This window comes from Eutrema salsugineum, unplaced genomic scaffold (assembly GCF_000478725.1).
Source record: "Eutrema salsugineum unplaced genomic scaffold, Eutsalg1_0 scaffold_14, whole genome shotgun sequence".
NCBI lineage: Eukaryota > Viridiplantae > Streptophyta > Magnoliopsida > Brassicales > Brassicaceae > Eutrema > Eutrema salsugineum.
This window is the reverse complement of record NW_006256877.1, coordinates 3331335-3345907: the sequence shown is the minus strand read 5'-3', so window position 1 is coordinate 3345907 and position 14573 is coordinate 3331335. Positions and strand designations below refer to the sequence as shown.

At 37.2% G+C, this 14573-nt stretch overlaps 5 protein-coding genes across 7 annotated transcripts; 4 read left to right on the top strand and 1 right to left on the bottom strand.

Moving 5' to 3' along the window:
• Positions 1-1947, top strand: LOC18023027. Its single transcript, XM_024158609.1, has one exon. It carries the CDS (start codon positions 1-3, stop codon positions 1945-1947), a length of 1947 nt encoding a protein of 648 aa, XP_024014377.1.
• A 724-nt stretch (positions 1948-2671) lies between these two features.
• Positions 2672-4018, bottom strand: LOC112088354. Its single transcript, XM_024158608.1, has 2 exons — positions 3382-4018; positions 2672-3171 (listed from the first exon to the last, which is right to left on the bottom strand). Exons 1-2 carry the CDS (start codon positions 4016-4018, stop codon positions 2672-2674), a joined length of 1137 nt encoding a protein of 378 aa, XP_024014376.1.
• Positions 4019-6305: 2287 nt separating this feature from the next.
• Positions 6306-8787, top strand: LOC112088511 (heterogeneous nuclear ribonucleoprotein A1, A2/B1 homolog). Of its 2 annotated transcripts, XM_024158823.1 has the most exons (6): positions 6306-6583; positions 6957-6997; positions 7104-7267; positions 7358-7457; positions 7554-7723; positions 7826-8787. In XM_024158823.1, the coding sequence occupies exons 1-6, from the start codon at positions 6459-6461 to the stop codon at positions 8498-8500; spliced, it is 1275 nt and encodes a 424-aa protein (XP_024014591.1). In that variant the 5' UTR covers positions 6306-6458; the 3' UTR covers positions 8501-8787. The 2 variants fall into 2 exon arrangements, with proteins under 2 accessions (XP_024014591.1, XP_024014592.1); XM_024158824.1 differs by lacking the exon at positions 6957-6997 and having other exon boundaries at positions 6336-6583.
• A 64-nt stretch (positions 8788-8851) lies between these two features.
• Positions 8852-9775, top strand: LOC18023026. Of its 2 annotated transcripts, none has more exons than XM_006405421.2 (3): positions 8852-9138; positions 9243-9365; positions 9451-9754. In XM_006405421.2, the coding sequence occupies exons 1-3, from the start codon at positions 9100-9102 to the stop codon at positions 9628-9630; spliced, it is 342 nt and encodes a 113-aa protein (XP_006405484.1). In that variant the 5' UTR covers positions 8852-9099; the 3' UTR covers positions 9631-9754. The 2 variants fall into 2 exon arrangements, with proteins under 2 accessions (XP_006405484.1, XP_024014593.1); XM_024158825.1 differs by having other exon boundaries at positions 8872-9138; positions 9460-9775.
• A 1756-nt stretch (positions 9776-11531) lies between these two features.
• Positions 11532-14158, top strand: LOC18023025. The gene is made up of 5 exons (XM_006405420.2): positions 11532-11831; positions 11938-12011; positions 12534-12839; positions 12929-13012; positions 13559-14158. Exons 1-5 carry the CDS (start codon positions 11598-11600, stop codon positions 13848-13850), a joined length of 990 nt encoding a protein of 329 aa, XP_006405483.1. The 5' UTR covers positions 11532-11597; the 3' UTR covers positions 13851-14158.
• Positions 14159-14573: the final 415 nt, after the last annotated feature.

Sequence of the window (14573 nt, the reverse complement as noted above, 5' to 3'; positions counted from 1 at the left end):
ATGTTTTACTCTTTGGAAGGGAAAGCTCTTGAGAATTTCCTTGGTGCGATGAAACTAGACTTTCACAAACATCTTGTGTATCCTACAAATATTTCTTCTGAATGCAGTGTTTGCTCCAACTCTGAACAAATAGAAGGTGCCAAAGCCAGCGAAAGCGGTGAAAATGGCGTAACATGCAAAAGCAATGAAAGTCAAAAAGGCGGTAAAAGCGGCAAAGGCGGTGAAAGCATTGAAAGCGGTGAAAATAGCGAAACCGGCCAAAGAAGAGGAAGCGGCAAAAGCGCCAAAGCCAGTGAAAGCCTTGAAAGCATCGCAGGCGCCGAAAGCAGTAAAAATGGCGAAAGCGGTGAAAATGGCAAAAGCGGCAAAGGCGGTGAAAGCACTGAAAGCATCGCAGGCGGCGAAAGCAATGATAGCAGCGAAAGCATCGCAGGCGGTGAAAGCGGCAAAGGCGGTGAAAGCCGCTACATCTGCAAGCCTTGTAATCTCTACGCCCACAAAGATTGCGTTGAGATCAACAACCCTTATCATCACAAGCATCCTCTCAAACTCCTTGAGTTTGATATTGTACTCGACTTTGGGAAAACATGTCGCTTGTGTGGAGAGAAGGTGGAACGTCTATTTTATCATTGCTTCTTATGTGATATAACTTTATGCAGGCTTTGTCCTAGTATACCGTTGGTTATTGACGATGTCCCGAAGAAGGTTCACGAGCACTCACTCACACAAGTCATGATAAAGGTATCCTTCACTTGCGATGCTTGTGGGATTTGTAGCGACGGATTCCCTTGTGTATGTCTTCCGTGTTGTTTTATAATCCACAGAGATTGTACCAAGTTGCCCCGTGTTATACACGTTAACCGTCATGACCATCGTGTTTCTCACACTTATTCTCTTTGCATTGGAGATTGGGGATGCGGGGTTTGTCGCAAAGGCATTGATAGGGTCTATGGGGCTTACTCCTGCTCGATTTGTCGCTATGCTGTTCATTCAAAATGTGCAACAAGAACTGATGTGTGGGATGGGGTCGAACTAGAAGATATCCCTGAAGATGAAAATGAAGATATTGATCCGTATGAAGTGATTAGTGAAGGGGTGATAAGACATTTTCTTCATGAGCATGACTTAAGATTGATAATTGAGAAGGATGGAAACGTATCCTACTGCTATGCGTGCACCCTCCCCATCTATTGTGATCCGTGCTACGCTTGTATGGAGTGTCGTTTCGTCCTGCATGAAGCATGTGCAAAGCTTCGTAAAAAGTTAAGACATGAGCTTCAGAGTCATCAACTCATTTTGTGTCTCAATCCCAGACCAGGTCAAGCCTTTAAAGACGGCTATTTTTCTTGTGACGCTTGTCACCGAAGATGCACTGGTTTCTGTTACAAATATAAGCGTATAGAATTAGATATTCGCTGTGCGCAAGTGTCTAAGACATTTAACCATGGAAGCCATCCACATCCGCTGTTCAGCATTTCAACTGCGTTCAAGAAGTGTACGGGTTGTGGCCGATCCGACAAACCAGTAATGAGTTGCATTGAATGTGTTTTCGATTTGTGCTTCTATTGCGCTACTCTGCCAGTAGAGGCAAGACACAAATACGATTGTCATCCTCTTTCTTTGTGCTATGGTGAAAATGCAAAGGGATTGTACTGGTGTGAGATTTGTGAGAGAGAATTAAATCCAAAAGAGTGGTTCTACACCTGCAATGACTATGGCTCAACTCTTCATGTCAACTGCGTACTTGGAGATTACTTACATGTCAGACCAGGGCATAGTTTCAAATACAATGACAATGAAGTTGAAGTGGTTGCGAACGACCATCCCACTCGACCCTCCTGCAGCTTACACTCTAGGGAATGGCGTTGTGTTCATCCATTTGTTTTCAAGCGTAAGGTCAACAACACAATATCTAGCATGTGTGATTATTATTTTCGGTTTTGCTAAAACTTAGGAAGGACTTGCCGATATGTTGCTGTCTCTTTCGTCGAGTCTGCTTTTGATATCTTGTAGTAAAATTGAGTCGTAAACAATAAAAACTTGCCATCTTTTAATTTTTTAGAAACCCACTTGCTTTTGCTTTTGATCCCAAAAGGGTCCACGAAAAATCCTCTCTTTTCAATTTCAGACATGAACACTGATGAACGTAATCCAAAGACACGCAAATACTCGATTTACTCTGTTTACCTTGAGACAAGACGTGAATTTGGCAGAATAGAATCGATTGGCGAAAAACACCCATCTTCGATCTTTCAACTGTGATTGGAGTCACTGAATTGAATGCCAGAAAAGGATCGTTCATCGTTGTGTTCGTCCTCGATTCTCCGAACATCTCCAAACTTCATTTTTGAAGGAAAAAATGAATAAACCATTAGAGTAAACTTTTCTTCATTTTTTTCTTCAAAAAGAATATTCCAAGCATATTCCATCTTTATTTTATTATTAATTGCTAATAAAGTTCTCTACTTTTCAGTTTTACAAACTTTCACCTATTTATTTTATTTAGAACAATTGTTAACCAAATTATGATTTTATATAATTTAAAATTTTATTATATAAAGAAAATTACATTACATAATGTAAATAAGAACAAACCATACATAAAAACAAACCATACGTAAGAGGAAAAAAATACATAATTTAAATAAAAACAAACCATAGCATAATCTTATCATGTATTAGAGGACAAATATTTTTCCCATAAATGATCAATTAATGCATTTCGAAGAGAGAAATGAGTTTCTTTATCCTTGATTTTTCTATATCGAGCCAAAAATTCTTGGAACCGGATACTTTCATTCGCTTCTATTTCAACCTCCGGAGGTGGGACTTCTCTTCTTACTTCAATTGGTGCATTGAGATCACGCTCATCTTCAATTATCATATTATATAGAATTATACAAGTAGTCATTATGTCATGTATCACATTCTTATCCCAAAAACGAGCTGGCCCTTTCACAATTGCAAAACGTGATTGAAGAACTCCAAATGCCCGTTCCACATCTTTCCTGCAAGCTTCTTGTTGTGTAGCAAAATATTTTTTTTTGGAACTCACTGGCTCATGAATAGTTTGCACAATAGTCGACCATTTTGGATATATACCATCAGCCAAATAATAGCCCATATCATATTCTTTTCCTTGAATGATATAACGAGCAGGAGGAGCAATACCTTGAGAAAGATTGGAGAAAAGATGGGAAGACTCCAATACATTGATATCATTATTTGTGCCAGGCATTCCGAAAAATGCATGCCATATCCAAAGATCATAATCCGCTACAGCTTCAAGAATTATACTTGGTGATCCACTACGACCAGCATATTTTCTAGCCCAGCCGGTTGGACAATTTTTCCACTTCCAGTGCATGCAATCCAAACTACCTAGCATTCCTGGAAAACCTCGTTTTTCACCAATGTAAAGAAGCCTAGAAACATCATCAGGTGTTGGTGAATGCAGGTATTGAGCTGAGGATATTTCCACTACGGCTCGACAAAATCTCTTCATACTTTCAATTGTCGTTGATTCGCCTATCTTAATGTACTCGTCTGTGGCATCTGCTGGTACACCGTATGCTAGCATGCGAAACACGGCTGTTTCTTTTTGTAGGGAGGATAATCCAAGTCTACCGGTTGAATCTTTTCGTTGTTTGAAGTACTTGTCATGACTTTCAACAGCATTGACGATACGAAGAAACAAGGGGCGAGACATTTGATATCTCCTGCGAAACATAGCATCATTGTAATGTGGACTGTCTGAGAAGTAGTCGTTAAATAATCTACAATGTGCGCTTTCTCGATCACGGTGTATGAAAGAGCGTCCAGGAACTGAACCACCATGGATCACTTGGTTGTTTTGTTGGCTAAGAAGGTATTGAATGATTGCATTGTTATTAGCAATAGCAAGATGTATCGCTTGTTCTTCTTCATCAAGACTATTGATCATTTCCAAATTGTCATCATCTGAAGAGGATGATGATGAATCAAGAAAATGTAGTAAATTTGGAAAATTAGGATTCATTTCAAGAGATAAAATTTAAAGTGAAAAAAGTAATAAGTATTTGTTGGAGATTGTGATGAAACAGATGGAGTTTTAATGCTATTTATAGAACTTGGAATCAAGTTGCTATCGTATTATCAAATTCTTTATTTTACCAATTTTGTATTGTCATATCATGTTATGATAAATTGAGAACATGTGAATCTTTGAATCACTTTAGTATTGTATTATCAAATAATGCCATGATAGGTAGAGAAACGTGAGAATCTTGAATTACTCTGCTATTGTATTATCATTTTATGTCATAACAAATTCAGAAAAACAAAATTTTTTTTGACTCACTTTATATTTGTATGGTCAATAGAGAAACGTGAACATCTTGAATTACTTTCCTATGGAATTGTCATTTCCTGTCATAATAAATTCAGAAAAAAAAAGATTCTTTGACTCACTTTATATTTGTATTATCAATTTATGTTATAATAAGTCAAGAAACGTGAGAATCTTTGAATCATTTTACAATTGTATTGTCAAATCATTATAAAAAATTAAGAAATCTGGAAATTTTAATTAACATCTATAAATAAACATCATGGGTTTTTCTTTTCATTCACAACATTCCACCATCTATTTTCATATTCATCTTTATCTTTTCTCATTTTATTTACAAAAATGCCTTTACGTTCTTCTGGATATACGACTCAAGAAGAAGATAAATATTTATGTCAAATTTATATGGAAATTTCTCAAGATCCAATCAAAGGTGTTTATCAGTCATCTGATCAGTTTTGGTCTCGTGTGGTAGAAGGCTATGAGAATGGAAAAATGCATTTTGGAGTGAACGTTCAAGAAAATCCATCCAATGTAGAATTCAAGCTTTTGAGAAAGCAACAAAGAAATTGCATGCATGCATCAAACAATGTGAAAATAGACGTCCAAGTGGTGCTTCAAATGATGACATTGTAAGTAATTTTTTGTGATAATTAATATATGATTTTTTTATTATTTACATTAGCTTTAATATTTTTGTTTTATCATTTGTAGTTCAATCAAGCCAAAATAATGCTAAAGGAAGATCCAAAATACAAAGGAGGCTGGAAATTTGATCATGTATGGAGCATTATTAAAAAATTTGAGAAGTTTAAAGATGGTGAAATCCCAGCTAGAAATGTGCCAAATCCATCTGGTTTCGGATACGCGTCGTCGGAGTCGGAAAATCCTACCCCAGACTTTGGTACACAAACATCTTCAGGTTTGCCTTCATTTTCTTTGAATTTAGATGATGAAGAAGACATTATTGGTGGATCTGCATCTAAACGACCGATTGGGGTGAAAAAAGCTAAGCTGAAAAGAAAAAGTGATGATCAAACATCACTTGTTATCAACACCTTGGAAGAAGGAAATAGACAACTTGTGGAGCAACTAAAGAAGACAAGTTCTCAAAGGCAACACCATTTAGATATTCAAAGTAAGAATTATGCTTTGAAAGAACTTAAAGAAGAAAACAAAATTCTGTTGCAAGACTTAAATTCTATAGAAGATTTGAATATCCGTTCATATGTTCAAGCTGAACAAGCACGGATTTTACAAAAAAGAGTTGAACAACAACAAAATCAACAAGCTCCTCCTTCAGCATCAACTTCATTTGGACAATATTTTATGGATCTGGAAGTAGTTTCCCAGATTATTAAGTTGTTGGTTTATGTTATGTTAAGTTTTATTATTTATAATTTAGTATTAATAATGTATTTTTAATTTTGTTGTTGGTTATGTTATTGTATTTCTTAATTAATAAGTGTTATTGTATTTTTATTGTGTTTATTGCAATTTTACTTTATAATTTGATTAGTTAAATTTATTGTTTTAAAATTAATTGGGTTAAAAAAACATATAAGTTGTGTTTGGGTATAAATCAAAACATATAAAAAGTTAAGGATATATTTTATAAATAAAAAAGTTTATATTCAAAAAATGAAGAAATAAACAGTGTTCTTTCATATTTGAAGGAACACTGTTCATTTCTTCATTTTGAAGGTGAAATTGAAGCACCATTGGAGAAAATTTCTTCATTTCTGTCTTTAAAATGAAGGAGAAAATAAAATTTGAAGGACCATTTGGATGGTCTCCTAAAGTTTCCTTCTGGGGGAAAGAGAGAAGGAAAGAGATTGAGATAGATTTCCATTTTTGTTAGTTAAATTGTTCAAAGAAAATCCAACGGCTAAGATTCACCCATTATATAAATTTAAAACGCGAGATCAACGGTCCTTCATTCTAACACAACAAATCTAAGATCAAGTGCTACGCGGAGCACAATAAGTATTTGTCTCTTGTCTTCTCTTCCCTTTGGGTTTTAGGGCTTGCTCACTGCGCATCACGGCTTTTAGGCGGCTGCCGCTTCTTTCGTTCTTTTTTCTTCTTCCTTCTTCGCCTCGAAGCTTTTTAGGGTTTCGATTCTTCCGGCATGGACCCTTATGGAACGGAATCAGTTGTCGATGAAGAAAACCACGAAGTGAAACCATCCGAAGACGTTGAGGACGATGACGACAAATCTCAGCCTCATTCTGGTGGCGGCGTCGATAGTGCTGGGTAAGTTTTCTCTTTCTTCTTCCGAGAAGATTCTAGATTTAGGAATTAGGGTTTTGGGAACTTTCAAATTGAGATATAGAAGTATCGATTTTGCTAGGGTTTCGTCTAATTAGAAATCTTGAGTCCAGATTTTCAGTAATTCGTGATCAGTTATGGCCTGCTAGAGTCTCTGTTATAGAAATCTGAGATAGAAAAGTAGAAAAGATACGAACTTTTTATCGCTACTCTTACTGAATTTGAGGAATTAGCGCTAAGTTTCTTCGTTTCCCCTAGAGAAATCTGGAGTGGAGAAGGATAAGTTTAGTCCTCTTCTCCAAATTTCTATTACTTAGTGATAATTAGTTACTTATACAATGTTTTCTGGAATTTGTAGAAAGATATTTGTTGGAGGTTTAGCCAGGGAGACAACTTCAGGTTAGCTCTTGTGTCTGGTTGCCACATTGTACAGAGGTTAGCGCTCTCGTTATTGTGTGAAAGTTCAATACTTTATAACTCATTTTTTTTTTTTTGGTTTATGCAGCCGAATTCGTCAAGCATTTTGGCAAGTATGGAGAGATCACAGATTCTGTGATTATGAAGGATAGGAAAACCGGACAGCCCCGAGGATTTGGGTTTGTGACATATGCTGATTCCTCGGTGGTCGACAAAGTTATCCAGGACAATCACATCCTCAACGGGAAGCAGGTTAGATTGATCTCTGTGCCTTAATAGTTTCAAGTGCTTTATAAGTTGTCTTTAAGTGCGATAAAGTTCACTTCTTTTTTGGGTTTTCAGGTTGAAATTAAGCGGACGATACCTAGAGGATCAATGAACTCCAACGACTTCAAAACCAAGAAGATATTTGTTGGTGGAATTCCTTCGTCTGTTGATGATGGTTAGAACACTAGTCCAATTTTTCTTATTGCTATATCATCTGATTTTCTGATGTTTATCTATGAAGTTACTCATCTGCTGGTTTGTGTTTGTGTAGATGAGTTCAAGGAATTCTTTATGCAATTTGGAGAGCTGAAGGAACACCAGATCATGCGTGATCACTCAACTGGAAGATCACGTGGCTTTGGGTTTGTTACATATGAAAGTGAAGATATGGTTGATCTTCTCTTGGCAAAAGGCAACAGAATTGAGCTCTCAGGGACTCAGGTAACTGGACGATCTTACAAAATATTGTTCAGATTCTATGGATTTGTAGCTAATCGAGACACTCACATCGTCCCCTTTACTTTGCTGAATTGTCCTATATAGGTAGAAATAAAGAAGGCAGAACCGAAAAAACCAAACTCGGTTACAACCCCGTCGAAGCGGTTCGGTGACTCACGCTCTAACTTTGGTGGAGGTTATGGAGATGGTTATGGTGGAGGACACGGTGGTGGATACGGTGGACCAGGTGGTCCTTACAAATCAGGTGGTGGTGGCGGCTATGGAGGTGGCCGGTCTGGTGGTTATGGAGGCTACGGAGGAGAATTTGGCGGTTATGGCGGAGGTGGATACGGTGGTGGTGTTGGACCTTATAGAGGAGAGCCACCACTTGGATATTCAGGTCGTTATGGAGGAGGAGGTGGTGGTGGTTACAACAGAGGCGGTTACGGTATGGGAGGTGGCGGTGGATATGGTGGTGGACCGGGTGATATGTATGGTGGGCCATACGGTGAACCTGGAGGTGGTTATGGTGGACCAAGTGGGAGTTACGGAGGCGGGTATGGTGGTGGCGCTATTGGTGGGTATGGTGGTGGCATGGGTGGTGCTGGTGGCGGAGGCTATAGAGGTGGTGGCTATGACATGGGTGGTCTTGGAGGCGGAGGAGGAGGAGGTTACGGTGGTGGTGGAAGTGGAGGAGGCTCGTTTTATGGTGGAGGTGGAGGAGGAGGAAGTAGAGGCGGTTATGGAGGTTCTGGACGGTACCATCCTTATGGAAGGTAGAAAGTTCCATAAAGCTTGAATCTTCTTCTTCTTCCGTCATGTATGGTTATCAAGATTGATAGCTAGTTTATTGTATTCTGAGAGAGGAGGCTTTTAGGGCTTGATTCCCTGAGTAGTTTAATACATTTTTAGATAACTGCCAGATTATTCTTTTGCTTAGAACTCTTTGTGTCAAGTGGCAACTAGATTTAGCTTGTATCATTGCTTTTAAGTTTTGACTCAAATCTTATCAGACTCAAATCTTTGTTGTACCTTTAGCCATTTTTTTTCTTACTGGAGAACCTTCTGTGTATGTCCAAAGGTTTGATTGTCTTGTTCTTCTTCTCTCTTAAGCGAGAACCACAAATAGACCAAACAAATATCTTGTGGTCAATCATCTGTTTCAGTTGTCTGGATACTACAATTTTTCGTGTACCATTTAACAATTCTGACAATTTTTTCCAAGTTTTTTTGGGGAAATTTTCACTAAGCCGAGTTCTTTCTTCACCATTTTGGTCCTCTCTCCCATTTTCTTTTCTCTGTTTCATATAAAAATTCTGGGAAAATCTGTTAACACCATTTTCATTTCTGGTTCTGGGTTTGATCATTCGATTTCTGAAATGGCGACACTTGCATCAAATCTCGTCTGTATCGGAAAAGTAACGATTTTTTTAGCAAATTTCATGCAAATCCTTTTTTCTATCTCTGTGAAGTTTTTTCCCCCTCAAAGATGGTAAAAGCTTTCTTTTGATGGATTTCGCAGGTAAAGGGGTTGCAGATAAATTGCAAGAAGAAAGAGAGAGGAAGAGATCAAAGCAATTATCCATACAAAGTAATTGAAATAACTCCTCCACCTAAATCTCTTGGCGTTCGTTGCCTTCCTCATGTGAGTCTCAAAATCTTCATCTTCTTCTTCCCCTGAAAAAAAAGACTGATTTGATGAAAAAGCAAGCTAATTGATTGATTTGCAGAATCTGCAGTGCGGAGAGAACGTGATGATAGAAGGGCAAACGTACACAATCTCGGCAGTGACTCATCGGTATCAGCTCCGGAAAGGTAAGTACGAGCCGAGTGAGAGGCGGCTCGATGTTCTCTCCGCCGCTAGATACGTCTTAAACCTTTATTTCGACAATTTGCTCCAAAATTCTTAAAACCTCTTCTTTTTTTAATTATTTTCTTACCCACCAAAACATTGTAACCTGTACGATGATGGATCATTGTCATAGTCATGGACCCATGTAGATGGTAAAATCTTGTATAAATATTGTTGTTAAGCTCGGATTGATTTGTCTTGGGTTTATAGGAATCGACATATTTTGTGATCTGTATGAACAAGCATCACTACGAGTTAAGGTCTCGAGTGAGAGAATCCTACGTCTCAGACTCTCAGCTTGACAATATGCAAGCAATTTCACCAGATCTTAGAGTTACAAGAATCCTCAAGAGCTCTCGAGTGAGAATCCTATGTCTCAGCTTGATATTGCAAGCAATTCATTAGATCTTGGAGTTAAAAGAATCCTCGAGAGCTTTGATCAAAGACTATGACTCAATCTCTCCGTCTAGCTAACTCTGTTTTTTAACCAACTACCAAGCTCTCTACCTTCTTTACACTCCTCCTGATTAAACCGATCCATTTTGAACCAACTGTACCGTGACCAAGTAAAGTAAACCGATTTCCAATTGATGCAATGCTCGATCAGCTTAACCAACCCGGTTCAGCTTAAGATCAGATGTTGTTTGTCACATTATGGAAGTATTATCAAACTTATAGTATTAGACTAAGGAGGGTTATTGGGAGTTGGATTTATGAAGATTTTAGTTGATTTTAAATATAACGAAATTTGTCAAATTTTTAAGAGTTTTGTTGGATTTGTAAAATTTAGAAAGAGTTTTATAGATTTAAACAATCTATTAATTTTTTTTTTAATATAACAGATTTTAAGAATCCAATGATATAGGTAGTATTTTGAGAATCATAATTCATGAATTAAATTGTAAAGAATCAGTATGCCAATAACACTAGATTATAACAGAATCATAGAATAAAATCATTAAAATGTAAACTTTTTGAATAACAATAGATTTTGATTAGATTATAAAAATCATCATATCAATAACATCTGATCTTTATAATTTTTAAATGAATAACAGTGGAATCTATTAAGAATGTAAAAATTCACAAACCAATAACTATAGAATCTTAAACTCTAAAAATCTTTATAAATCAACTCTTCAATAACACCCCTAAGTGATGTATACAACTAATAATTTAGGTCTGTCCACGATTCAAATTTTCGAAAATCCGAACAAATCCAAATATTCCCTAGTATGTTTTAGAGGAAAAAAAGACTGTATCAATTTACATGCTATTTTCAGTTTACTAATTACAATGCAAAATTAATTATATTTTTTTTTACCATTTTATCATTGGTTAAATTGTGTATAGGTAGATAATAAATGATGTTTACTTCATAAAATATAAAATTAAAGTGTGATACAAAGGGACTATCTAATAAGCTTGTATTTTCTGTTTGTATGGTGAAGACAACTAATAAATAAATTAATAGCATAGAACATTGATGAAACCTCACCAAAATTTAATTGAATCAAAATAAAAGGTCAATTGACGAGTTCATCATAAACCATACAGTTAAGCAATGTATATACCTAAGAATCTATACCAAATGCGTAAATTTTTATTCTTCAAATGTCTTAATAATTACGATTTATTTTATATTATCACCAGAGGGGAAAATAGTAGGCAATTAGCTAGCAAAAAATGATATAATACGTGTGTTTGCATCTAATTAACAGAATACAGTTGACCAACGTGGCTTAGTTTAACTAAACCTACTGCCCGTCACTGAATAACAATACGCCGGACGAGTCAATTTGTAGGAATCCGTCTGTTGGTTAGAGTTTACGTCACCGCCCTGTCATATCACAAAATGTGGGACCCATATTCGTGTGTGCGCCTCAAGACGTGTATGGAGGATCGGAAAATGCAGGAGAATTTATATTTGAATTGAATAAATAAATCGAAGTTGCACTGCGTTCTCCATTTTCGAAATCAGCTTCTTCAACCTCTCTCTCTCGCGTTTGCTTCTACGAAACCCTAATGGCGAATGTTGAGAATCTGAGCGCTGTTCCGGCGTCGGAAGACACGGAGTTTGGGTTTAAGCGGCCGGAGATGTACAGTACCGATATCGCTAATTCCATCACTTCGTACGGTCGCCATGTTTTCGTTCTCTACAAGACTCCTGAAGCTTGGATCTCACACGTCGAGGAGGAAGGTTTACCTCAGCGTTTCGCTACGTTGCTCAAGGATCGCAAATCTGAGCTCCTTGTTCAGGTTTAGATTCGGTTCTCGTTAACATTTCACCAATTTTTGTTACGGTTTCTCTTTCGTTTGATTAAAACCTGCAGGCTGAATTTGTTGGCGTTTGTATTTGTTGTAGACGAAGCTTAATGTATGCGAAGGTGGTGGATCCGATGGAGATGTGTTGATTTTCCCGGATATGGTCAGATACAAGTGAGTCCGTCTACGTTTCGATTCTTATAATGTATTGAATCTCAACGAAATTGTTTTCGGGAAAAACAGTTGACTAGAACATGATTGACTCGTATTCAGATTTTCTGGAGATTGGAGATTGCATTAGCTAATTTTAGAAACTGCCGAGATTCAATTACAGATGTTGATATACTGAATCTCAACGAGATTGTTTTGAGGAAAAACAGTTGACTAGATTGTGATTGACTCGATTTAGATCTCTGGAGAGTGGAGATTGCATAAGCTAATTTTAGAAACTGCAGAGATTCGATTACAAATCTTTAATGTATTGAATCTCAGGGAGACTGTTTTGGGAAAAACAGTTGACTAGATCATGATTGACTCGTATTTAGATCTCTGGAGAGTTGAGATTGCATAAGCTAATTTTAGATTTCGATTTAAGTCTCCATGTAATGAGCTTCTTAAGCCTGAGATTCAGATCTGAAACTGCATAAGTTTTGATTCTAAACGCTGATTCTCGTGATGCTTTTAATGGTCAAAAAGGGGGGTTAAGGATACGGAAGTGGAAGGTTTCTTTGAAGATGTTCTTGTGAATGGGAAACCATGGAGATCTGGGAGACAGGAGAAGCTATCTGGAACATTTGTATTCGTGTGTACTCATACTAGTCGAGACAAGAGATGTGGCGTTTGTGGACCAGTCATCTTAGAGAGGTTCAAGCAGGAGGTTGGCTCTCGTGGACTTTCAGACCAAATCTCTCTCAGGAGATGCTCTCACGTTGGACAGCACAAGTATGCTGGTAATATAATCATCTTCAGTCCTGATTCAGCTGGAAAGATTTCTGGCAATTGGTAAGTAAATGTTGGATCGAAAGAAACTGAAAAATGTTATAGTAGCATTTTGTATCACCTGATAAACGTTCTGTTTACTTTAAATGCAGGTATGGCTATGTAACTCCTGAGGATGTACCTGAATTGCTTGACCAGCATATTGCAAAAGGAGAAATCATTCAAAGGATTTGGAGGTATAGGTTTTTAACTCCTGTTTCTATCTTGTACACATATGTCTCTGTCAAAATATCTTTTAGTTTAATTGGTATATCGTTGTCTAGAGATAATCCCTTGTGTTCCAACAGAACTGATCTTGCTAGTTGATCATTTTCAACGTAGAGTACTTTGTTTTGCCCGTTGTGTTACCCGATAAGAATATCCCGTCTCTTCACTGGAATCAAATTGCAGCTATATTAGTTACACTGGTCCTGAACTAGACTGGCAACAAATCCCTATCACCCTTAACTGGTGTAATTATGCATAGCAGTTGCTAGCTTAACAGTTACTAGGGTGATGATTGACTGTAGCTTTATTGATCTTATTGTTTTCGTATACAACTAACTTGCAACATTTTACTTTTGACAATAAGTGGATATGATATTTTCTGTTTTCGACCTTCTCTGTACTGCAAACACTATAGAATGCAATATTTTCTGTCTCTGTCTCTGCTCTTCAGCAGGATTGCTTAGTTTGCTATTTATGGTTGGTAGGTTATATACTAAATCAACTTTGTGTTTCAGGGGCCAAATGGGTCTACCTGGAGGTGTAGCTGAGAAAGAGCATGAACAGAAAGTGATACCAAACGGTAACCGCGCAGCAGAAGAGTTCACAGGAGGATGTTGTCAAGGATCGAACGGTGTCTCGTGTTGCCAAGACGAAAACCCAAAACCAAAACCAATCAAGAAAGAAGGAAAGTGCACCAAATGGTTTCAGCCTCTTGACAAAGAAGAAATCTACATTGGAGCCGCCGTGGTTGGAGCCGTTGCAACCATAGCCATGATTGGTTACACCATTTTCAAGAGGTCAGGATAAGGAATCTACCCTTACGCTTCTTACTTACCAATTTGGTTCATGTTAGAAGTTTTTTTTTGGAAATTGCCACGACACACGACAGAAAAAAAGAAGAAGAAATATACATCGATTCGATCACAAAACACACCTGAGGAATTATGTTTTTGTCTGTGATTCTCTCTACCGTTAAAGAAACAAATAAACTTTTTGGTATATGGGAGTTTTTTTCTCTCTTTTTTTGTAGTTTGTCTCCCACGCTATGTTTGTTGTTGTATTTTACATTTTGCGGTTTGGTGGAACTCGTGCTGATGAGCCGTATCTTTTGTGAACAGTGGTCTCTTTCTCGCTTTGGTGCAAATTATTTTTGTTGTCCTAATAAAAATTTGATTTGGTTAAGTGATTTTAGTTTGATTTGGTTCGTTTTGAAACCGGTTGTTGCAGCAGTTCATGTCTATGGTTGGTTGCAATCACACAAATTGTTCCATGCATAGGTATGTGTAAATGATGCAATTACAAATGCAAACATTGGAAAGAAGAAGTTAGAAAGGAAAAATAATGCATGAATTCCTCGTTCGACCCAAAAAAAAAAAAAATGCATGTATTCCTCTTGTACATGACTACAACGTTACTCAATCATGTTGAGCTTTAGTAGATGATGATTATCTACGTAAATTGAAATTGGATAAGACGCGTCTCTTAATTTGCACTTTAATTTTGGAGAATTTGTGATTTTAAAAACTTAGT